Below are 26,066 nucleotides of genomic sequence, written 5' to 3' on the forward strand. Positions count from 1 at the left end.
CACTCCTCTCAACCTCTGTTGATACTTCCTCGCGCGTGTATCTCGTCAGTCGGCTTGGAGCCACGTGCGTGTGCTCGAGAAGCTCCAGCATGCTAGGTGTCTTTTCGTTTGTTCACGATCGAGTTTTCATTTCCTGTTTGTTAATAATATACTGACGAACAAATTTCACAAAGAGAATCAGTTAGCAAAAGCATTCGTGTGTGTGATAAGAGTGATTTTGAAAAAAAAAAGAAATCGATTTTTGAAGAAGTGGATGGAAGAGTTGGACGGAAGAATATGCCAATTCTTTCGAGTTTTCGAGTCAAAGAATTAGTTAGTCTCGTGATTAAGGAGAATTTGAAAGAATTACAGAGTGCGATTAAAAATACTTAAAAATTTTAAGTACACACAGCAATAGCCAACAACTTATTGGTTGGGTTGGAAAGAACCACGCCGTCTCGACAGTGCGTCTAAAACGACCAGGAAACCCAAACTTGAAGATAGATGGTGGAGGGAAGGAGAACTAAAAATATCGGCCGTTGGCACGCCGTTCGTTTGCTGTATTTCAACTTGAACAATTTTACCAGCTGGAGAACGAGTCGTTGGGTCGCTTGTAATCCCGCTGAGAGGTTCCAGACGTTGATCGAAGTCGAAGCGGTGTGATCCGCTTCCTCTGATCGATCTGTCCACAAGGACATTTATCTCTAACCGTTAGGGACATTATCGTTCGTTATCGTTTAATAATTTTACTTCGAAGAAAAAACTTTTTTTTTCAAAAGCTTAAAGATAATGGACGATGTCGGTGATCGATAATCAATATCCTGTTCCGATGAAGCGTTCGATCGATTGAATCCGGTGGATCTTGGCAACATGGACATGTCAGATAAGGTAAGCATATATTTCCCCTCCGTGTTGTATCGCGGAATTCTATCAGATTTGCTTTTGTTACGCGTCGAGTAATTCGATAAGAGTAATCGAACGTTGAACGGTTTCGTGACCAGAACACCTTTTTCGATTCTCCAATGAAATAGGAGAAACATATGCCGTGAATGGTATCCACTTTCGCGTTACATAAAGAATCGTAATGTGTACACCGCTATTTTGCATCGAGGTAATATCCTGGTGTCTTTTCGCCCGAGGAACGTGCCTCGCCACCTGTATCCCACACGTACGCTCTTTCTCGCGAGATCCTCCTACTGTAATCCTACACACTCGGCTATTTCCGGTCGAGACCATCGATTCAATGACTCGTCAAGTTCTTTCTACCGTTAAAGCTCACGAATCAACTTATTTGCTGATTATTAATTTCCATTCGTATGCCTCGTAAGGCATAAACAGATCATTTAGAATGAACGACTGAATCGAGACTTTTGTTTTGGATATTGCACGACATTTAATTTTTAAAATGATCGTGAAAAGGATCGTGGATATATGCATATAATAAGTATATATAAATTTTTGCTGAGCAAATAATAATTCACTGCAGACCAATAGTTCATTGGTACAATTAACAGGAGACTGGAAACTGGAAAATTGCACGACTGAACATTTTTCTCCATTTTAATTGTAGCCCTTAAGTTGCACGGTATCTCAACGATTCCAACAACTTCTTCTTTTAACAGAATATCAAATTCCATCGCAAAATCCATACTAATTTTCCTCTTGTAAGAGAAACGTAAGAAACGTTAGCCAGAAGCTCGAGCCTTCCATCAACTCGTTACAGGGTATTACGCGAAATTAACAAAGCAAAAGCGAGTTAGCTGGCGGCCTCTAGCATACGGAAAAACGCTAATAACACGCTTCTTTTCCTTGATCGATGGTTTCAGGATCGGCAACAGAAACGAGAGCAGAAGTCTCGGAAGCTTTGAGTGGTCGCTTTTGATCGATGGGATCGATCCAATAGCATCTACGAGAGACAGACAGAGAGAGAAAAGAAGACTTTAACCCCTCCTCGTGTTCTTCTACTCATGGTGTTTTATGGCGAGCTCGTTTGAGATTCTTCGCGTGGAGTCGCGGACGTATTTATAGAGCCGCGCGCGGACTCGCGAGTTCACGCACGTAGAATCGCGCGCGCACCTTCTCCTCAGGAGGAGGAAAAAAGAGGAAAGAAGAGGTGGTGAAGGCGCGAGAAGAATAAGGCGGACGGTGGGGAAGGAGGGAGGGAGTGCGTGAAACAGAGAGGGAACGAGAGGACGAAAGCGTCGACGGAGGGACGAGAAAGGGGCACGTTGCGATCATGAAGCGATGCATCCGCGACAGGAGCACCGGCCCGCTTCGTCGTCGAGCACGTCCTCGACGTCGTCGAACTGTCTGCGCTCGCTGCCCCCACTGGCAGGCCTCCTCGATTCAGCGGGTATGATCGCTCGGCTGTTGGGGGCGAACGCGGCCCTCCTGCTCCTCCTGCTATTTCTCGCCACGACACGCACCGCTGTCTGCCTCGACCAAGCCTCGGTGAGTATTTAGCAACTTTGTGACTGAGAGATGATTGGACGTTTCGGTGAGAGCGGATGGATTGTTGGCACTGGCAAGGGAAGTTTACGTTTCGCGTTTCCTTCAAGCGAAAGTGTTGAAACGATTGAGTTTGAACGATTGAGGGGAGGGTTTAAGAAGGAATTTGGAACATTTGATTCTTATTTGTGGACGAATTTATACAGGCTTATAACAAATGTTTCAAACGAAAAGTCGAATGAAATTAAATTATAATATACAGGGTTTATATTATATTCAATGGTTCATCTCGTTTTTCATTTGTAGCAAAAATATTTCATATGGGATTTTTTAATGGTTTCAGAACGGCACATTCCGGTGTTATTGTAATTGTTTTTGTAGATAAATTCGTAGAGGATATGGAAAGATTATTAACGTTTTTTTTTAAGTGGAATTATATATATTTTATTGCACTAGTTGATATAACTTGATATTCTTTATAAAAGAGTCTATTTGGGTCCAAAAATCATTGATTTAGAAGATATTTTAATCCAAATATATAAAAAGAAAAGATGATAGGGAACATTGACACTGTTCTGCTTATTTTTCATATGATAAATTTTACAAATTTTAAATTAAAATATTTCTTCTAAATTAATTTTTTTAACAAGTAGGTTAATATTTTTTTATAAAAAATATGACTTTAAAAAATATTAATGATTTTCATATTTTTTATGTGTCCTATAAAAAAACTAATAATATCAGAATACTTTTCTTGAAACTACTTAATTTCATTTGAAAAATTTTTTGCTATCACTAATAATATACATAAAATGAAATGATAATATCTAGTGAAGCATCTGTATATGTTTAGTTATTAGCAATAAAATTTTTATAGATTAAATGGTATTTTTTAGATTAAATGGAATTATTTAATATTCTGTTAAACATTTATAGTCAGAAAATACTGACTATATATTTTTAATGTTTCAACAAAACTGTTTGCAATCATTTTTATTTGCAATCATTTAAAAGATTCATATTTTTATTCTCTATCAACTTTGAAATAATATAAGAATCAACAAAGACGGCTTTCATTTGAAGTAATATTTTTCTTATTATATGTGATACACCAATAGAAATTAGTATTTTTATTGATACCATCTGAATTATTTCCATTGCCTATTAATTTTTATCAATAACATAATATAATAAAAAATATTATATAAGAAAGAATATACTTTATAAATCAATAACATTTTTGGCAGTAAGTAACTTGATCATATAGCAAACGTTCAAAGAATTTTGAGCAGGAACAATCGATATTTATGTATCCATAATATCCGAGGCAAGATACTTTCTAAATAATCGTGTGTCTTCGAGCTGCTGGCGGGTTCGTGACGCGTGCAGAACACGATACTACCACGATTGCTGTGAAAAAACCAACGGTAGCGAGTAAAACTTCCTTAAAATTAATGACACAGAGGCCCCGTTCCATTAGTTTCACTTTCATCGTGGAAATCTGATCCAAAAGATCATTTCCATGCAGTGCACGCGCAATTGAGTAATCGTTCAGCGGAAAAAATTACTCATAAAATTCTTGATTGATTAAAAGAGAAGTGAAGCATGAAAGAGAGAGAGAAAGAGAGAGAGAGAAAGAGAGAGGGAGAAAGAGAAAAACTTAATTCTTACAAAAAAAAACATCTCACAAATCTTGACGATGAGATAATCAGAGTAAGACGCATATTAATGTGCTTTAATTAAAAGCAAGATAACTGCGTATCTGTAAGAACCACGCTCTTTAAAATGAAAGTCGACAGCGATTCAAGACGTCGCTAATCGAAGCCTGAACCCGATGCATTGGGATTGGACAATTCTTTTTAATGTTTCAATATGTTTCTCGTTTACTGCGGCGTTAATATTGACGTTGATGCTGGGAATGAAAGGAACGGTTGACCTGGACGATAGTAAAATCGTTCGACAAACCGTAACGGATTATTGTACATTTAAATAAATTATCATAACGATTATCTTGTACGTGTTTGCGATTATCTCCTTTACTGTGAGCAAAAGTAAATCGATCAATAGTAAATGGCAACCATTTATATATAGTTTATTATACTTATACGTAATCGTAGAAAGAAAAATAAAAAAATTTATATTTTTAACATTATGAATATGTCCACAGTTCTTGCACGAATGATGCAATAATTTGTAATTTAGCAAATCATTAAAATTGAATCTATTAAAATAAATATGATTACAAATTAAGAATAAAAAGTAATAAGAAATAAGTTTGCGATTATAAATTTTAAATATTTAATGATTATTATTATAAAAATAAAACAAAGATAAAACGAAAAATTTAACAAATAATTGTCAATTAAATCGACGCAATGTTATATAAATAAATCGTTTTAGAAAATACGTAAGGAAAATTAATTACAAAACTCTGAGATTACTAATCGAATTTTTCAAATCTCCATTCAAAATAATTATACATCAAGAATGTGACATTCACATTTAAATTCACATTGAAAATTAACTCGAGATCATCAAAATTATAATTGGAATCCAAGATCATTTGAGGATGAAAGCTACCAAGGTTGTGCCATTAGAACTCAAGGTCACTTGACTATCATGAGAAGTCATCAATATTATATTATTGAATATACCGAAGGCTATCGAGGTTAATTTATTGAAACTTAAGTTCGTTTAAAGGGCATACAAGATCATCATTAATGTTATGTCATGTCAGAATCAAGATGACTTTTTTCCTAAAATCATGATCATCTCAAGGTCTTCAGCAAATTGATCACCTTATTAATTGTCTTATTTAAAATAAAAAGGGAATAATTAGAAAAATATGTATCTAAAATATTTCATCACTACTCATTACATAAATGAAACACTTCACTCTACTATTTCAAAAACAAAAGTCGATAGCGCCGCAAATAGAATTCTCGGATGGGGGGATGGGAAAAGGAGGAACCGAGTTTAAAAGATCCTTTTCAGAAAAGGAACGATCCGGTATCTACGATCGAATGGAAACAGATTATTCTTCTCTGCAAATGGCGAATAATCTGTGTCGATTGATCGGTGAGGAAAGATCGGTCGAACGGTGTTTAGTAGGTAGTTTTAGGCTCGCGTGAACCCGGAGGGGACGAAACTCCAAGCATTGTGTCAGCCTAAATCCGATACAGCAAAGCAATAGTTTGATGCTTAAGGAACTATGCTTTCCCCATAAGATACACTGGTAATAACTATAATTTCATTTCGTTCCCTCGAATTCTGCTGATCCTAAGTCTCAAGGTCTGCCGCGCTTGTACTCCCCTTCAAATAACGGATCTTGTTCCGGAATATTCAATCGAATTATCGCTTCGAGATATCCTTCTATGTTTAAACCTTTACGAGGCTATTACTTTATGACTGAAGGCTTAATTCTGCTATTAAACGTGTTATCGATTCTCTTATACTCTAATTTTAATCCATTAATCCCGATTATTTCGTATCATTTGAAGTTTCTATAGTTAAATATTGATATTTTTCGAGAAATGATGGGCCCTAATACACGATCATAAGATAATAATTCTCAAGCGGATATTAAAAGAAATCACTTTTACTTTCATCTATTTTTAAAATTCTAAACTTAAAGATTAATATTTGTATAAAAGTGATGAGTTCGAATATGATCAGATAAAAATCATGATCTTTAATTACAGTTATTGTGATTAATTATTAATATTAAATTATTAATATTAAATTATTCAATAATCGATAATCGTGATTTTGCACTATATAAGAAAAATTCAATTGTTTTTCTTTAGTTTAAATAATTTAGTAACAAAGATTGCATAGAAATTCGCAAGTTAAATCATAATCTATTATCTTAATAAAAATCATTTGGGTTTCTAATTTTAAACCCAAAAAAATTTGATTTTTTTCTTAATCGTTCATCATTCGATGAAATTTCGATAACAATAAACGCAACAATCTCGACGAAAAGGAGCAGGAGGAGAGAAATCAATGATCCAACATCTGTTTCCTATCTTCGGTCCGTCCGAGAACCCATAAATTAGCCTGTTAGCTCAGATAAGAGAGTCAAGAAGAAACTGAAACAAATGCTTATCCTTTATCTGATACACATCCCTCGTCCCATCGCCTAACCACAACGCTGTTCCTACAAGATTACCGACAATCGAGCATCGGTATCGATGTTACCACTCGAGGCCCTCATCCGGCTGTGAATCTGTGGTGCGTTTGACAAGCCGAGGAGGAGCAATTCCACGGATTTACGATTCGGCTGGGACCGAGATGGTGCATGAAAACATCGTGATCGAGAGCGAGAGGAAGGAAGGATGCGCTAAATATAAACTGGTGAACGGTGTATTTCTCGTGGAGACGTTATCGAGATCATCGGCGGTCGGGCTGGAAAAAGTTCGGTTCGCAAGTGTCCTGGTTGAACACCGAAAGGCTGTTCTCCGATGTCTTTGAATCTGTGGATGGTAACATGAGAACTATGAACTCTGATCTAAATTAGATTCTTAATTTATCCTCTTTTTTATCTTATCATATATCCGATTACATTTAATCGTTTGCACAAAATAATTTGTTAATTGTTAAAATAAAAATATGATGTTCTCAAAATCGAGAAATTCATCGTCATACAATTATACGAGCAATTTCTTGATCTTGCGGCGAATTTTAAGTTTAAGACGATTTTAATTATTGCTGCTTTTTTGAAAAATTGCATTAGATCTTCTTTCTCTGTGACTGATTTCTTGATTAATAATTACAATTATCGTGATTATTTTCTACGTAATCAATTACTTTCTTGTCGAATGAAAGAATTATCCATCATAAAATCAGAGATTTAAAATCAGAGATCCAAAATCAGCCAAGAATAACGGTATATTCGAGACAAGGTGTCGTGCTGTGATGTTTTCCTTTCAATTCGAGAGAAAGAATGATCAACTTCCTGTCGTCCATCTTCATCCATGTATTTATCCCACGGGGAAGAGAGTGGCATTCTGCAATTAATAATCGGCTCTCGGTAAGCTTGGACACGATGAAAGAAAACGACGACGGGTGTCAATCACCCGTGACTCTCGATCCACGTAAAAATGGCGGCTGACCTCGGGGACTCGAGACACCCTGCAGCGAAACTTCCTGTCGCGAGATCCGCTCTTCTCCACTCTCTTTCCTTCCTTGTTATTCTATTAGCAAGTCGAGATCGCCGGAATAATTTACCAGCTATTCAACGAAGTACACGAGGTCATGTGGGGACAATGTAACCATGCGAATAGATCGCGAGTTGAAGTCTCGTCGTCTTTCGAAGATTAATAATCGTTATGATTCTCGTTTCGCCTCATAATACAATACATGGCATTGTTAACCACGCGAGCTCACATTGTGATAAAGTTTAATGAGATATCTAGGGGGGGTGGTTATTGTATAAGATCAAAATGGTCTTTATTCTATGAGATTTGAATTCTACCTTTCATCTCTGTGAAAATTGTAATATTTCGTAGATATCATAATTAAAATAAAATAATTAAAAGTCTTCTGATGTAACACGAATCGAATCGATCAATATCTATAAGAATATCCCACATATTCTGGATTGTTAATCACTAATTAGGCATTTTATGATCAATCAGCGAAACAATCATTCTAAATTAATTCGATAACCAAGTATTCCAATTATATTGTTGTTCGAATGCTTTCTAATTTTCAAATAATCTTCATTCCGTATAATTAAAAGATTCTTAAGAGTATCTTATAATTCTTGCGATCATTTTCTTATTCGAGAGAATTTTATTTTCTATTTATCTTTATCTTTTTTAACTTAAACTTATCAAGCATATCGTACAATTCTCTCGAAGCGCAAGCTGCAAAAGCGCCCCGTGGAGATTTCTCTTCCCACAGAATGAGCAGTTCGATTAGTTTCTTATTACGTATCATCTTACTACGACTATCGCGTGGAATTTGTGCTGTTGCAGGAAGTATGTTAACCTTGTATCTGGTAAAAAGTAGTCGCAACGAAGAGGGAAGAAAGAACGAAAGAGAGTGAACGAGCGAGAATGAGTCGTAGAACGAGAAGAGAAACTCTTTCCAGGGTTCTTCTTTCAACAATTCACGATCCTCGGTCCCGTTGTTCGTGAATCTGTCACCGATCTTTCTTCTGTCACCCCATCGTTCCTTTCCCCTGCCTTCTTTCTTTTCGTATTCAACGCGATAGCCTCATTGTCCACTGGAACGGTGAAGATCGCCGGGATTGCGATTAGCATTCCGCGAGAAAACGGATTCCTCGACGTCGTTGTCAGTCGGTTAACCATTCCAATTGTACCGCTCGAATATGTGGATAGGTTGATTTGTCGAGACGTATGCAGACGCGGTGAAATTTATTTATTTGCATCGAAATGATGGAAGATAAGGAAACTCTGCAAAAATTGCCCCTGTTTGAAATTTATTTTAAACGAAAAATACGAAGACCGTATACGAAAACCGTCAATTCATGTCTCTAATCCATTTTAAAAATTTGCATTTGTAATTCAATTTTAAATAATTCATTGCTCGTATTATTCTCAGTCAGATGTATTCAATTCTCACTAACGTTGTGATGATCGACTAATTCCACGCATAATTTTCACGTCAAGAAATAAAATGTATCTTTGTTACATTCATAGAAAAGTGTATCGATTCGAATATACTTGAAAATAAAAAGAAGAAGGAAATAGAAGTAAATAAATAATCTAAAAAATTTATGCATAGATAAATAATTGGTTACTATTAGTTAACAGTCGCGCGGCGCTAGTGTCGCATCATCAATCAGCACAGTGTTAACACGGTTAATATAAACGTCACAAATTGAATTTACCCTTTCTAAGTCGGATTAATGGAGAGCGATAGTCAATAAGATAAGGGATTGAAATCTGATCAACACTCGACATCCGTGTACTAAACTTGTTTTTAAAAAATCCAAATGGAATAAAATTCTCTGGCTAGTGGCCATTTCTATGGGTACCACGGGATACAGGTTTAAACGCTACTGTGGCCCGTAGCATTTTTAATCAGAAACTCGTAAAACGAGTGATAGTAGGAGTAGATAAAAGGGGAGCAACATTCGCGGCTAATGAGATCGATAATTCAACGCCGATCGCAGGGAATCGGAGGAAAGACGGTCTCGAACAGCGTAAACTGCTCGGTTTGGTAAACATGGGTCAGTTTCGCGGGAATCGTTAAATCGGTCGTGCAGAAAACGAGTTGTATTAAATACACAATATTAATGAGGGCAGTTCTTTGTGCATGGGCAAGTTATACCGGAATAACTCGTTCTGATAGGTTACCACTTCTCGTCGGACGATTGCTAAAGACCGAGTAAAGGTACAATGTCACGCGTGCTGCACGCCAATTAATATCGTCCATTACGTTTCTTTTCTTTACTATAAAACTTAGAAAAGAGAAATTTTAATGAAATTTCAAATCATTTTGAACAATAGAATTTTAAGAGCAATTTAGAATAAGTGATTCATTTAATGACGATGTTGAATTGAATTTTAAATTCATCAGAGATCGAGTGATATGAAGTAATATTTGTATTTGTATAGAATTTGTATAGAATTGATAGAATTAGTAAAGGATAATTATGTAGAAAAGAGACTATTTCATCGATTTCGATTTATTTAAGAATATATTGTAAAGATTATCATTTTAAACAACTTTTTTTTGTATTGATATATTAATGATGTAAGATCGTTTAGATCTAAGGTCTTATTTTTAAAAAATATTCGCAAAAAAATTTCTAACATAAGAAATCGCCTAATGGCGACCACTGTTCTTATTTATTTAACCTAAAGCTTACTCATAATGATAGTAAATAATGTTATCTAATCTATGTTAAAAGTAATTATAAAGGAAAATATATATATATGTTTGGTTTTAGATACAATTTTAAATTTTAGTTAGATTTATAAGTGAAAATGTTATATTAAAAAAATTTACACGAAAAGAACAGACTAATATTCCATGATATAAAAAGTCGATTTTAGTATTATTAATTATTAGTCATTTTTTATTTTGCAAATATGGTTTTGATCCTAGTATTTTTTAATATAACGAAAAAAATGTTTAAATATAATGAATATTAATACACATCATAACTGTGTTTTTTTCTTTATTAACATTTAACTAAAAAGAATACAACCAAATAATTTTTAACTAGATTTGAATTTAAAATCCTATTGGATTTAATTTAGCTTTTAATCTAAATATTAGATAATCTAAATCTAATTCAAACTAAATCGAATTTATTCTAAACATTAAATATACAAAGATTTTACGGGTAAGAGCGTATTTTTGAGAGAGTTTTTGTACAAAAAGAAATGAATGAATGAAAAAAAAAATTGAAAATTGAGAAACTGTTTGAAGAAATATTTATAAGACAAATCTAATCGAACTTAATGAGAAATCAACTGAAAATTTACCACCTTCCATTTCGACGCGCCATTAATCCATTCTCAACAATCAAGCCGTAAATTCTTCTATCGTACGAGGAAGCGGCAATCGGATCGTCCTAGCTGGAATACAGCCAGTCGTAACACACCACCACTTTTGCCGTTTCCGCGCGATACCGCGTAAATTCAAGGAATAGACGAGCGAACTGGGATCCAGCGAAAGCCCGAGCTAATCGCTGAAATTTACGAACATGGAATGGACAGACGCTGAATGAACGACGAACGCACAACTCGCGTATACGAGAACTCGGGTAATGAATTTCGAATGCCTTTCTGACCATAAACGTTTTACAGAAACCACTGTTTTACGAGGTTCAGGGGACGATTCGTTGAGAAACGCATGGAGTTATCGCGTCTGACGAATAGGGTTGGGAAAATTTTGTTTTTATTCGTCCAATTCGTGAAGTGAAATATTCGCGGATTTATGCAAGATATGAATTTCGAATCTTAAATCTTGTTGAGAGATTAAGTTAATTTATTGAAATATGTTTTGAAAATATGTTTTGTATATCCAAGACAGTGATATATCATGAGTAATATTTATTTATATATTTGTTGTTTGAAAATATGTATAAAAAATATGTATCAATTAGACTCCGCATATTAGATTAGATTTGCCAAAATTGGAATGAAATTTTATGGGGGTCAAAGTTCAAACGCCAATAAAACAGAAAGTGATAAGAAATATTCGTCAATATTCCACGATTTAAAATTCTTCTATTATGTTTATAAAAATTTTTGTCAATCCAATCCACATATTTTCAACAAATTTAATAAAAATGCCAGAAAAGAAAATATATAATATTTTTAATATACGATTACAACGAATGTTTAATATCTTTTTTTGAATTTTAAATAATTTGTTTATAAGTATAGCTATATTGAAGTAAATAAATAAAATTATTAAATCTCTATTTTTGAATTTTTTATACAAATTATTTCAGAACTGGAAATACAATCGAACAGAAGATAATCGAAAATATAGAATGAATTTGAATATTCATTTGAATCTTTGTTTTTTGAATAAATCAAATAATTTCCAAAATGATGATATGAACTATCACTAAGATTATTACGTATGAAGAAGCAAAAGATGTAGAATAAAATTTTGTCATTTATGTTCTCTTTTTTTATTAAATATGATTAAAAAGCCGAATGATCAAATTTTCAAATTCAAATTTCTCGAGAACTAATTTTTATTTTTTCTTATCTTCATACTTATCTTCATTGTTACGTCAAACTATCTATTGATAATTCATTTGTATCCAACCGCTGAACAATTAATTTCACCAGTTGACAGTCGTTGATCGATTTACGTATTTTCAATTTATTTTATTTTCTACGTCGTATTTATTAGTAGCACCATCATTAAATCAACCAAACATAACATTTACATAAATTTTCATACTTTTACTCATAATCGTATATTATTTTATTCATAATTATTTGTCAAGTTTTTTAAAATTATTTTTTACTAATTTTAAATGAAGCCACGTATAAGTACGAATATATACATTATATACCTTATATCCATTTCGATATACATCCGCTATTTTAGAACCAATTAGAAGATAAATATACGAACTGTATACACAACTGTACAAAACACTTTATATATGTACATAATTATAAATAGAAATAATAATAATAATAATAATAATAATAATAATTGTCTCTTGAAAGTCATGGTCGCACAAATTGAGAAACAACAATAGCGCATTTCGATTTTTTTTTCAGATAGTTCTAACACCAATATATAGATAAAATACCTCACGTAATTACAAATGAAAATAATAATAACGGTAATTCTCGTTTGTTCCTTAATCGGGAAACAAGCGTAGTGTATACTCGAGGATTGGCAAACTTAACGAACAAAATAAAAAAAAAGGAAGTGCAAACACAACGTGCCATCCTTATATCCTCATTAAATAAAAAGCAAAAGAGGATAAAAAAATCAAAAGGGGAATCAAGCATCCGTGACAAGTTCACGATCCACGAGAGGCATCCACGGTCGAATCAGAGCCATCGTGGAATCACGTCCTCCGGCAAATGAGATGATAATTGATTCGTCGTGCTCGACGCACGTTCTTCCTCCGCCGGTTTCGCTCAATTTCTTCGTTCGGAAGCACCGTACGAGAAAAGATCCGCTATTTCTGTCCGGCTATTAACGAGCCTTAATTCGCGGGATTAGTTCGAGTCGAGCACGTTCCAACCGTGAAACCATAAAGCTAACTGCCATGACGGCCGTGGATGCGCCAGTCACCTGGCTCGCTTTTTCCACGACTTTAAGCGTTTCTCTTCTTCTTGCTCGCCGCCCGGTTCACGGTTTACGGCCACGGTTATTTCCGGATCGCTGCTGTTTCGAGTTGTGTTGTTCCTCGTGAAAAGAACGTGTTCATATTCGCTGTGGACGAGCCGCGAATTACGAGAGATCGAAGAAAAAGGTGGAAGGTGTTGAAGAGGATGGCTGAAGGATCGCGTGGTTATTTAGGGAGGGAATGTTGTGGGGACATGTTGGATAAATGGATAGAGATGTTGATGGAATTGAATGCTTAGGATTGGAGGAGAACGGAGAAGAAAAGGGGAGGTTCGAAAGCGAGAACGTTCCATTAACGAGTTTTTAGAATTCTTTTAAAACCGCATTTTTTTCCCTTAACAATATATATTTAGAAATTTTGTAAAATATATATTATTCACAAAATATTCGTTTCTCTATAACAGAAAGCGATAATATGAATGCAAAGATATCTAGTTGGAATGAAAGTTGGAATTAAATAATGAATTTAAATTTCATTTCCTTTCTTTCTTCAGATTCGAACGAGCTTCGAACGATGTTTTGTGAGCTGAAAATCTTTTTTAAAAATCCATTTCCAGAAAAAGACCTTAGTTCACGGTAGCCAACGTAATCAAGACCCGTACAACAGCGACGGAAAAACAAATGCACGCGTTTAAAGCCGTCAAGAACGACTATTTTTACACCGTTTCCCTTCGACGAGACCAAGCAATCTCCCCGCAAAACCACATAAACATTCCTCTCTCAAAGGCTTCGCAGTCCAATTTCACATACCTAAACTCCAATTTCTACCAGGATACATATACAACAATATTTTTCTTATATTTTTAACTCAAAATTCCCCCTTCGTTTGTTTGATTTTTTTTTTATTTTAATATTAATCTTTATATATCATGGATGGATCACGAGAATTCTCATTGTTGTCCTTAAAAATATTTATATGAAAACATACTTGACTACTGGCTAAATTTAACGAGAAAACTACTCGCGATGTGTTACTTTTGATTTTATGTAAAATGAAAAAAGAAAAAATAATCAGTGAAAATATTCGTAATTATTTACGTACATTCTTTCTGATGATGTACTAGAAAAAAAATGGCATGAGAGAAACATTTTTGTTTCGAACAAGATGTAAGGAAGATTAAAAGATTATTCTACTTTTAATTGACAATTGCAAAGATCAATTACTTCATATTATTAACTTCCTTTTTTATAAATTGGTTATATTGAGAAGCAGACTTATGAAAGAGACAGTATAAAACAGAATAGTATTATATTTATTAAAATCATAATATTGTAAATTTATTTTTGTCAATATAAATATTATGCTATCACATTATATTTTTTCTTTTTAATAAATTTTTGCAATAGTCCGGACTGGATATTTTTAAAATTTGTTCATCGTTCTTTTTTAGATATATAATTAACTTGGATAATGATCAATCCAGCATTTTTTTATTTAAACATTTTTCTATCATCAATATTTGGTTTATAAACAAATGAAGTTAACCTATCTATAATCTAACAAGTATAATTTAGCTATGTTAACTCTCTTCCTTTTATTATATCATTTATTGTTTTTGGTATTTTATTTACATCATCGATCTCGTTTTCTATGCGACAAGTTTGAACTGAAAAAAAAATGAGGAAAAATATTCAAAAGAAAAGTTTCTTAACATACAATGAATTCAGAACCATAAACAGTAAAATTTTGAAAAGAAGAATTATGAATGTTTCTTTCAAAAAATTTCGTAATTAAATGGAAAACCTAATCAATAATATCATAATATTAAAATTTAATAACAAATATCTTTTTATATATAAAAAAAGAAATTAAACGCTTTGAGAAACTACTTAGGGATTTTATTTTTGACACCAAAATTCAATCAATAGTTAGAATGCTCGATAGGACAATGATTTAAAACTGGATTTTTCACTTTCAAAAAACTTATAACGTTCCTTCTATGCTATTTCCTCTTGAATATACCTTTCAAACGTTTCTGAGACTGTAAATTATTCAATTATTCAAGTTCGCCTCTTCGTACGTACAATTTTACAAATTGCGAAATATCCCAAAGGAGAAGGGCCCGTCCGCGTACTTACATACTCGTGGAATCTCTTTTCATTAGATTCTGCTGAAGTGGGCGGACAACGGCCGCGTGTTGCTCCTCATTGCACAAGGGAGACAGTAAATCACGCGATGATCTCATCAGGGCATTAAGATATTGCGCGACAGAGAGAAAGGGGGGAATGGAGCGAAAGAGAGACGAGGAAAATGCACATGGAAGTTACACAGGAGACGCGATAAACAAGCGGCCGTGCTACCGTTGCACATGTAATAAATTCCGTGGGAGTCTGGCTCACCAACCTTTCTTCCGACACGTGACACGTTTAAGCGCTCCGTGTCCAGACTGCAAGCAACGAGCAACGCCCAAGCAATAGCTCAGGGTTATCGTTTTTCACTGTAAATCGACTCACTCACGAACTTTAAATCGTCCCCTGGAAACCAACGATCCTCGAGCGGGCGGAGGAGGGAGAAACGAATTGCCGGATTCTGCAAAATGATCCGTGGTGGTCTTCCAAGGTTTCATCCTATCCTTTTCCTTCCCTCGAGCGGATTTGCTTAAGGGAAGAAGGAGAGTTCGATTGTGCAACGATTTGGAAAGTCCTTTACATGGTACATGTAAGGCCGGTCATCTTGTACTCTCGCTTTCACAGTTTGCTCACGACAAACAGCCACGTGGTCACGGATCGGGGGCAGGCTTTCGTGAAACCGAAGAGATGCAAATTCGATCGGGACGCGGTTAAGGCTAGTAAAACTCTAGCACCGATTGGGCGCAGTTCGAAATTGTCTTCGCCAGTGTTGCGTTTCAAATTGCTCGGATAATAAAGTTGGAGGCTTTATGTATGATATCCCGGCCAGGAAATGGCCAACCGAGTATGTCGAAACTTGTGAAACATTTAAAAATATTATCTTTTCGCTGCGGTAACTACAATTTCGCCTTTATTTGCACGGAACAATGTTACGAGTTCGTGTCGTATAAATTCGAGCAACCATTTCCATCGGATTTTCTAGTTCAAATTTATTCAGTGTTCGATTTTTCTTCGTACGAAACAACTTCAGTTTCTACCTCGAAGAGTTTGAAAAAAAACGTGGCTTTAGACCAACGAACGAAGGAAGAAATATTTGAGAAATCTTCGCGGACAAGGCTCCTTGAATGTCCCATACGAGAAGTGGAATCTGCTCGCAGTGGACAGACCGATCGTTAATCCGCAGACGTTGTCCGAGACCGCGTTCTTTCGCAAAATGCCTCGAGTCTTCGCAGAAGGGACGAGAGTCGCATGACGAGAAATCGTTCCTCTGAATCGTCACGGACAAGACAAGCGTAAAACAACCCCATGCAATATCGCGAATTGTCCCACGGTGTATCGTTTCGAAACACAATTTCGAAACACATTTTCTGATCGAATCTGCCATTAATCGATTATATTTAATAAGGCAGGTTTATCCTGGGAAGCGAACTTTCGACTTGAGAGTTAGTTGTCGAATAGGAATAGGTTGTATAAATAGGAATACAAATTGGCCGGGTGCATTGGAGAAATGTCGCGTAACGTGGTAGAACAGTGGCTATCCAGTCACGGTGCTGTTACGGTTCGTTTAAAAAGCCACGAATGACATTTACGCAGGCCGTTAGCGTACCGTGACTGCGACGCTAGCTCGGGCCCAACCCAAAAGATTCAAGGGGCTATATAAGATCTGTATTCTCCGATCTTATTACCCGCGACTCATTCGTGCAACAAGGCACAACCACTTCTGCGATGAATAGTAAATATCTCTAGATCATTTAAAATGGTTTTTTTTTTCGTATCAAGGATTGAAATTCATATCAAGTTATATTGTGATTTCATTAATATTAACAATTATTACGATGTTATTTTAAATTTAAAATTTATCGATATAAATTGTTTCAAATAATTCATGTCAATTACAAGTCAAAGTCTCATCCAATAGTGAAATTGGAGGATATAAAGAAATATATATATATAAGAAAAAATTTCTCAGAAATATGATTTTCAATCCCTATATGTATAAAAATAACATTCGCGAATCTCTAGTGGGATGGTGATCTTTGCGTTAAAAACTATTGATCTAGAATCAATTGATCGAATATTAGAATTAAAGTTTTCTAAACATTTATCTGTTTAAGAATATAAATGGAATGCGAAACAATTAATATTTCAGATATGATTAAGATATAAAAGTATCATTCTGAATGTATATTGTCAATTTAATATTAACAGGAGATAATGTATGAGATGATTTTAGACAATTATGGCGATTGGACCAATTACTAATCATTATTGTTAGGTCATAGGTGACTATACCTAACAACATAGATTGAATTAGATTCACCTAGAAGTCATCCAGAAGAAAGGATATTTTTATTCCGTATCTTTCACATGATAAGCATAATTGATAACATGATAGCATTATTAGATATAATAAAAAATTCAAGTTACAAAAATAGATTGCGCCCATTTATCCAAACCAAGTATTGACAAAAATTCAAATTTTATAATTTGTAATATTTCAATGTCCAATACATTTCTCACCCCTCTTCCCAAACGAACTCTCGAAAAACATTTCGCTATAAATTCAAAATAAAAAATTTCATTCACCCTGTTATTAGTCTACAAAACCGTACCGAGAAAAACATTTTTACGCACGAAACACTCTCGACAGAAGCAAAGTATCACTACAATCCTGCTGGACTTGAACCGTCTCGGTACAAAGACTCACCGACGGCAATTAAACGAGGAGGGGGGGCACAGATTAACCCAAGGAAAATCAGGCAGCGGAGAGTGACAGCGGCGACTTGTTCGTTCGGGGAATTCTCATGTAAGCGAATATACGTAGGCACGATTTACGCCGACGATGTCTCCGCTACCAGACGTCATCCTGACCATAGTAGGTGGACAAGGACCTTGGCCTTCGGATCCGCGCGCACCAGCACATAAATCAGGCCGCGATCGCGCCATAGCGAGCGTTCCATCGTTCGGCCGCGAGTATTAAATCGACGGTAGCCACTGGGAAGAAATCAACGGCCATTTTCGGACATTGGACACACCGGCCGCGCTACCATCTACGGTATAGTCAGGGCGTCAGTTCGCGAAACGAATGTCATTGCTTCTGAACCTTATCCATCTTCTTCGGCATGGTCGTCGCGTCGGCCTCTTTCCACTCGACGTTGTCGCGGCCCGATCCTTCCCCTTTTTTCCTTTTTTCATCGACCCTCTTTTTGCCGGGCCCTTCTTCAGGATCGGGATATACTGCATCTCGATTCTTGGCGGCGAAAATGGCGACGCGATTCATCCCCCCTTTCCTCTCTTCTTTTTATTCGTTTATTTTGATTTCGTTGGCAAGATAATGTTCATCTTGTGGATAATTGCTCTTTTTGAATTGTTTATAATATGAGGAATGATGAATTGCGCTCTACAGAGTGGTTTTGAAATGTTGATATAACATCTTTTCTCTCGTTTTTTTTATTCAGTGGTTTCTTGACAGTACTTGATTCTAAAAAATTGCTAATTAAAGGGCGATATAGTTGTTTTATAAAGTTTTATAAGCTTTTCAAAGATATAAGAAGAATAGATATAAAAAGGAAAATGATTTGTGAGGTACGTTTTATAGAGTGGTTTCGAAGATATAAAGGAATGTTGAGAGAAAAATAATGAATGTTTGAGATTCAAGAATATCTGGAGAGAATTTCAAGCTTTAATACTCTGCTAATTTTATCCCTGATTAGTAATATTTTTATAATTCTTTCGTTAGAATTACTTGAATCAACTGCTATTATAAAATAAACTTGGCAGATTAGTGTACATTTGAATAAGAGAATGAATAGTAAAAATTTTTAAGAAATCATAACTCGTATTTTTAAAATATTGACTTAGATTAGAACTGATTCATAACCACAAATACAATGAACAATGAATATTTAATTTAATAAAGCAATAATTACAATCTATTAACGATAAAATCTTAATATTTAGAGATTCATAGATCTTCTATGAACGAGAACTAAAACGAGATTTTCTATAAAACGGATCCTAGAAATGTATAGAGATACGATCTTTAATTTCCACAAAATAAACAATTACTGCATAAAGACGAATACAGGTGAGAGCAGCTTTGGAATGTGTCTTGGTAGGGTGCTGTTCAGAGATGCTTTGAATACGAAACGGTATTAAAGTTGCATACGTAATGCCAGTGAATCATTTCTGGTATGGTCCAACGGAATTCTCGACACATTTGCAAATCAACCAAGAAAATGCTCCTGGTCAATCCTTCGAGCGAAATAAACCTTTTTTCTCTAATTTCGATTTCTTGTCGACAATTGTCGATATAATAATAACAATTTTCGTCGGTCTCCATCCTTAGGAATCGTTTCTACCACGCGAGTGGCACGCGGTTTTTGCGATTCCATCGGGAAGATGCAAGGCACCGCGGACTTGAGCCTAGTTTGGCCATGTTCACCGCAACGCATACAAATTCCTCATGTAGACAACCTCCTCTCCTCTCCTTTCTTTTAAGACCATTTACTTCTTTTTCTTCTACTTCACTTCGACAACCGTGTCGCGGAAGAAGCGAAGAATCTGATCTCGAAATCTATTACCTCGAATAATTCTCATGTTTTGAATATTTTTGAGGTACTTGAATAGATTTTTAATAATCCATATTTCTCTTCAAAGATGGATTATGCAATTTATGATTGATTCAAGTTGGCAATATTTGCAAAATTTTGTCAAAATTAATTTCTAAAAGATCAAGGATCTTTTAAAAACATAAAAGTCTTTTATACACTTTAGGAGAATTCAATTAATAAATTCTATTGTCAAGATCAACAATTATTCTATTTTATATGAAACATTATGATTATATTATGCATCATAATGATTTATATGTTTAAAAATTTTTTTATTATAGTGGAATCATTAATAAATATTAGTTTGAGATAGTGAAATCAATCTTTAAATAAACATTCAGTATCATTTATATTTTTTTTTGAATGTAATTTTGTAATGATATAAGATAGAACAAGATTTCAAATTATAAAATATTTAAATTTTAGTACTCTATTATCCTGTTCTAAAAAATATTTCCAAATTATATTTTTTATATTTTTTCTAAAATAGTATATAAAAACATTTGTGATTGTATATGTATCTGAATTTTCCAACAAAGAAAAGTTTTATAGTAAAAAAAATATTTAACTTATTTAGAAGAAAATACAACGTTATAAAAAAAAATATACATTTATATAATTTGTCAATACTTGATATTATTATAAAAAAATATGAATATCATAGAATTATCATAGAATATATATAATTATAGTAATAAATTTAATTTTAATTTTTTTACTTTTTTATTTATCTTCTCTTTGTAGAAGTGACAAAAAGAAAAAGAAAATTTATGCAATTACATAGTTTTTTCATAAAATCATTATAGATTAAATTCAGACATATAGATAAGATAATTCAACATGTTATAATAAATAAAGTGAATTAAATTGAACAAGTACGAGTTAAATTAAATTTAAATTCTTGACGTGATCTACTTGTGGTGAGCAAGGAAATCGAGCGAAAACCTGTTTTCTTTTTGCAGACAATTCAAAGAAATTAATTGTGCAATACAGGAACATCATTAACCCTGAACTCTCGGGTTGCATACATTTAAGAGGTTCTTTGCGCGGACAGAATTAATCGGATCATAAAGTCGAGTGGAACAACGAAATTATTGTACCTCATTTAAATGAAACCAATGCAATTGTCGTGACCCATGCAATGACATCATAAAGTCCAACGATTTCAAGATTCGTATTACATTCGTGGAATTCATGTTTGCTCAAATTATTGAATTTTTTATCAATTTTCTTTTGAAAGATTACATTGATCTTTTTCAATATTTTTTTTTAATTTTTTTAATTTTAGAAAAAAGAATTATATTACTATTTGACATTAAAGTTAGTTAGCACAATATTATTATTTATCATTTTATAATTTATTAATTAATAAATTAAAATTTCAAGTACTAAATAATAATTAAAAGATATGATATGATTAATAAGAAAAATAATTTTGTTAAAAAAATAAAAAAATATTTTTTCTTTACAAAACAAACATGTGAATTTTCTACGAATAAATAAATCTAATTTTTTTATCTAAGAAACTTTTGTAACTCGTTAATTATGCTAATAATCTAGGTCAAAGGAAAAAAACTCGAGACAATTAAGTTACAAGAGATATCGTGACGAGTTAAGGAAACCAAAGGTCTACAGAAACTAGTTCGCAAAAAGTAGATTACCTTCGCGTTTTATACATCCCATGACATCACTCGTCTATTGTCTCATTATATTAATATGCTTTTTACCTTCAAATAGTAAAGGGAATAATTAGGCCCACGCTGAGTGAACCCACCCTGCAGAATATTAACCATGATCAACCATCTAATATTGAATTTCTTAAGACGACCTCGATGAGGTAACTTTGTCGTTGCCTTGTTCCAACTATTGTCTAGGATAATGGGCAATCTGGGCTGAATTGAAAAAGGGTGTGATCCCTGTGCCCCATTTTCATTGATCGAAATTATTATGTTTATTGATTATAATTTTAAAAGTTTTCTAAAATCGAAAAAAATTAAGATCCATAATATTAATATTACAAAATTATATTATAACATTTTTATTATAGCATTAATTTTTATCTATATTATTAATGCGAAAAATTTTGGGAATGAGAGTTAATCACACTAATATAAAATTTCTGATGATAATTAATTCAATTCAACAATTTTTACTTCTATCTATAGAATATTCATTGAAAATTATTAATATATTTTTGAATAAAACTACTTATGTGCATTATAAGGTGCCATTTTTGAGAATAGTCGTTGAAAATTAATAATACAAATTAAATTTACAGAATTTTTAATAAAGATATCTATCAATTTTTTATTAGATTCGTTATTAACGAATTTTTTAATAAATGCCATTTATATTTACAAGAAAGTACCATTTTGGGAGTAGTCGTTGAAAATTAAACGATACGAATTAAATTTACAATTGTGACGATGATATCCATCAATTTCCAATTAGATTCATAGAAAAAATTACAGTTTGAATTGAATATTCTGACAATTTGTGTACTCGTACAATTTTCACAACGTAAATCTATAAGTTCATAAAAATTATAATATTTTTTAATCCAACTAATTGATAAAATTATACGTTCAAAAATTTCTAGATTTAACAATACTCATAAAATTCTGCACATGATCAAATCTTAGAATTATCGTATCCACCGGCGCCGATGACATTGAGCAACGACGCCGGTGGTTACGTCGCGGTGCCATTTACGAGCCGGCAAATTGAGTTTAGTGCCGCGTGTTGATCGTTACAGCCTTGGAGAATGCTGGACGATGCTCGAGATGGTTGACAGCAACGTTAGCAACTAGTCTATTAATTCTTTACTTAAGAACGGGTAATTGTTCATGGTTTTTTATTTTGCTCTTTAAAAAAAAAAAAAAACGACCCGCACACCAGAAGATTTGATTTCGAACTTTTATTGCTTTTTCTTCTGTTTCTGTCTCGAGCAACTTTTTCACGTACCTTCCTTTTTGACGTACGACAAATGGTTCACGCGAGAGAAATAATGGGTTGTTAAACATGTATTCAACGAATATGAGAAAATATTACAGATTAATGGTAATTGGTTAGGTTTTTTTTTCTAGACTGGGAATAAAGAGGCTGAGTTTCTTTGAATGATATTAGATATAGATTTACAATTAATTTTCTTTAGAATAGATAATTTTCTTTTAGAATACACAAAACTCCTTGAGATTACTATATTATCAATGAAATTATCAATGAAGCGATGAATTATTAATCAAAATATTAATCAAAATAAAAAAATACTTAAATTTAATCAATTGTAAATTATCTTTTATGGAACGTATTTTAAATAAAAATTTAGAATTATACTATAATATATATAGTCACTATCAACTATATAAAAAAAGAATATATGAATAGGAATCATAAAAGGGGTAAAATTTCATTCAAGTCAAGATGTCAGTAACATGTCACAACGTAAGTCACTACAATTTAACATCTTCAATTGAAATCCTCGAGATGCATCAGCGCGAACACGGTGCAGTACGTCTATTAGTTCACTTCATAGCTGTTAATCTCAGATTATTTTTACAACGATCTGCCTACGTGATGAACATGCCAGAATTGCTTTTTCCTGCACATATTTCTTCACATGTATACGTATAATAAAATTTTTTTCAATTTTTATACAGATATCTTTTTTTTTCTATTTATAGAAAATAATCATTTCGTCACGATCGCGTTCTCTCTTTTAACTATCGATGATTAATTACGCGTTACCCTTTGCTAATTTTAGAGCGGAAACAGGACGTTCGTGACCAACGGGAACAATAGCATTAGCTGGCAGCGCGTGGTCGGTCAGGATTCTGTTGTGGAACAATTACCAAAGAACAGTAAGTGTTTTTCAATTCCTTTCTCTTTTTCTTTTAACTGTTATATTCTTGCATTATTCATTAAAAATATAAACACTTTAGGATCCACAAAATTATCGTATTTCACAAATTGGAGCGAATGGAGTGTGTGCGATCGACACTGCACGCAGAATCGCGTTCGAAGGTGTCGCGAGAAGAAAAAGTGTGGTACCACGATACTTAAGGTGAGCTCGTGAATATTTCATTTCATTGCAAATATTATAATTCAATATTCCATTTATATCATTTTATATAGGAAGAAAGAACTTGTCAACACAATAGAAAAAGTAGATGGAGAAGGTGCAAGCAACATCAACGAAGAGGTCATCGACAAAATGATAAATTTCACATCATTCAGGTAAGATTTTCAGGTATTGTATTTCTAAAAACTGAGTTCAATATGTAAGAAACATTTTTTGTTCGGAAATTAATTACGAATTAATTGATCGATATTAGATGCCTAAGAAAGAAGCTGCGCCTAGACAAGGCAGACAGAGAGGCAAGGACCAATCTGTAGGGTATTACGGAAAGTGGAGTAAATGGTCACCTTGTACAAGATTATGCACTACTCAACGTCATAGGTAACATTCATTAAATTGTTTACGAAATCGTAAATAAAAAAAATTTTAATCAATTATAAAAATTCTATATCTTGTAATTTCCAATTTAAATAATGGAAGATGGTGCAAGAAACCTGGAATTTGCGGACGCGATGTGATAAGGGAAAGTGCTTATTGCTACGTCGAAGGTAGCTTCTGCCAAAGATGGATTCATCGAAAAATTCGTGGGAATCAAGAAGAAGATGGTGAATTAAATTTAAAGTATTCTATTCACTCATTATTCTATTTCATTTTTTGAAAGAATATTCATTATTTTTTTATAATTCACAGACGCAGTATTAGACGAGTTCGAGTTGAATCCCAACACGGTAGACAGTTTCATCCCCGAGAAAAATTCTAATATTTGGAAATGTGGAGTGCCGAGTATTCAAAAAACTTCTCGCCTTTCTTACTTTACAAGGATCATCGGTGGACGACCATCGACTCCAGGAAGTTGGCCATGGCAAGTAGCCGTATTGAACAGATTTCGTGTAAGTTATACAAAAATTAGGATTGTTTATCCATTAAATAATAATTTCACGATTAATCGTTGCAATAATTTTTATAGGAAGCTTTCTGCGGAGGCACTTTAGTCTCTCCAAGATGGGTATTAACTGCTGCTCACTGCATCAGAAAGAGACTTTATGTTCGCATTGGTGAACATGATTTGACAGTGAAAGAAGGCACTGAGTTGGAATTAAGAGTACTTAACGTTTTATAAATTAATAAAAAATAATATTTTTAGAGAATTTTATTTTATTTTCTTTTCTCCTAGGTGGATTCAGTCACGATACATCCTGAATACGATGCGGACACAGTGGACAATGATGTTGCAATGCTTCGTCTTCCGGTCACTTTAACAGCATCACCGTCCAGAGGAATTGCTTGCCTTCCGGCGCCTAACCAACCTCTACCTGCCAATCAATTATGCACAATTATTGGCTGGGGAAAGTCGCGAGTCACCGATGACTTCGGGACTGACATTCTTCACGAGGCTCGTGTAAGTTACATTTATGCGTCATTGGACTTAATAACAATAATTAATAAAGATTTTGAAAGAACAGAAAATCTAAATTTAATATTTCAAGTCTTTTAATTTAATAAGGATTAAAATCTTTGAAACGATTAAAAAATTTTATCTTTTTTCATTCAATTTTCCTTTTCAGATACCTATAGTATCTTCAGAAGCATGTCGAGATGTTTACGTAGACTACAGAATCACAGATAACATGTTTTGCGCCGGATATCGTCGCGGGAAAATGGATTCTTGCGCAGGAGATAGCGGAGGTCCTCTTCTGTGCCAAGATCCTAGAAGACCCAATCGGCCCTGGACCATTTTTGGTATTACCAGTTTCGGCGAAGGGTGTGGAAAACGAGGGAAATTTGGAATTTACGCCAGAATGTCGAACTACGTTCGCTGGATCAGCAAAGTGATGAAAGAAACCGATGACTTTAATTAAAACTTTCATAACACTCATGTGCTTGGTTCTAATTATCGTGCTCAGTGTTATTAACTGTTCAGTGATCTTTAGTTAAGAACAATATCCAGTGTACTTTTAATTAGGTATAAGAACGAGTAATCATTTTGAAACGAGTAATTATTGCCACTTAAAGCGAATGCCATTTATTACTCTTTTCCTTTCTACGATACGATGCCACATTGTAGA

The 26,066-nt window shown here is 33.8% G+C and overlaps 1 protein-coding gene across 1 annotated transcript; it reads left to right on the plus strand.

Annotated features, from left to right (window-relative positions):
* Nucleotides 1–49: 49 nt before the first annotated feature.
* Nucleotides 50–25,990, plus strand: LOC108004434 (urokinase-type plasminogen activator). Its single transcript, XM_017067347.3, has 11 exons — nt 50–867; nt 1,806–2,430; nt 23,686–23,782; nt 23,864–23,985; nt 24,057–24,158; nt 24,257–24,381; nt 24,481–24,605; nt 24,691–24,890; nt 24,968–25,102; nt 25,175–25,399; nt 25,566–25,990. Exons 2-11 carry the CDS (start codon nt 2,224–2,226, stop codon nt 25,857–25,859), a joined length of 1,632 nt encoding a protein of 543 aa, XP_016922836.1. The 5' UTR covers nt 50–867; nt 1,806–2,223; the 3' UTR covers nt 25,860–25,990.
* Nucleotides 25,991–26,066: the final 76 nt, after the last annotated feature.

Source organism: Apis cerana, linkage group LG10 (assembly GCF_029169275.1).
Source record: "Apis cerana isolate GH-2021 linkage group LG10, AcerK_1.0, whole genome shotgun sequence".
Lineage (NCBI taxonomy): Eukaryota > Metazoa > Arthropoda > Insecta > Hymenoptera > Apidae > Apis > Apis cerana.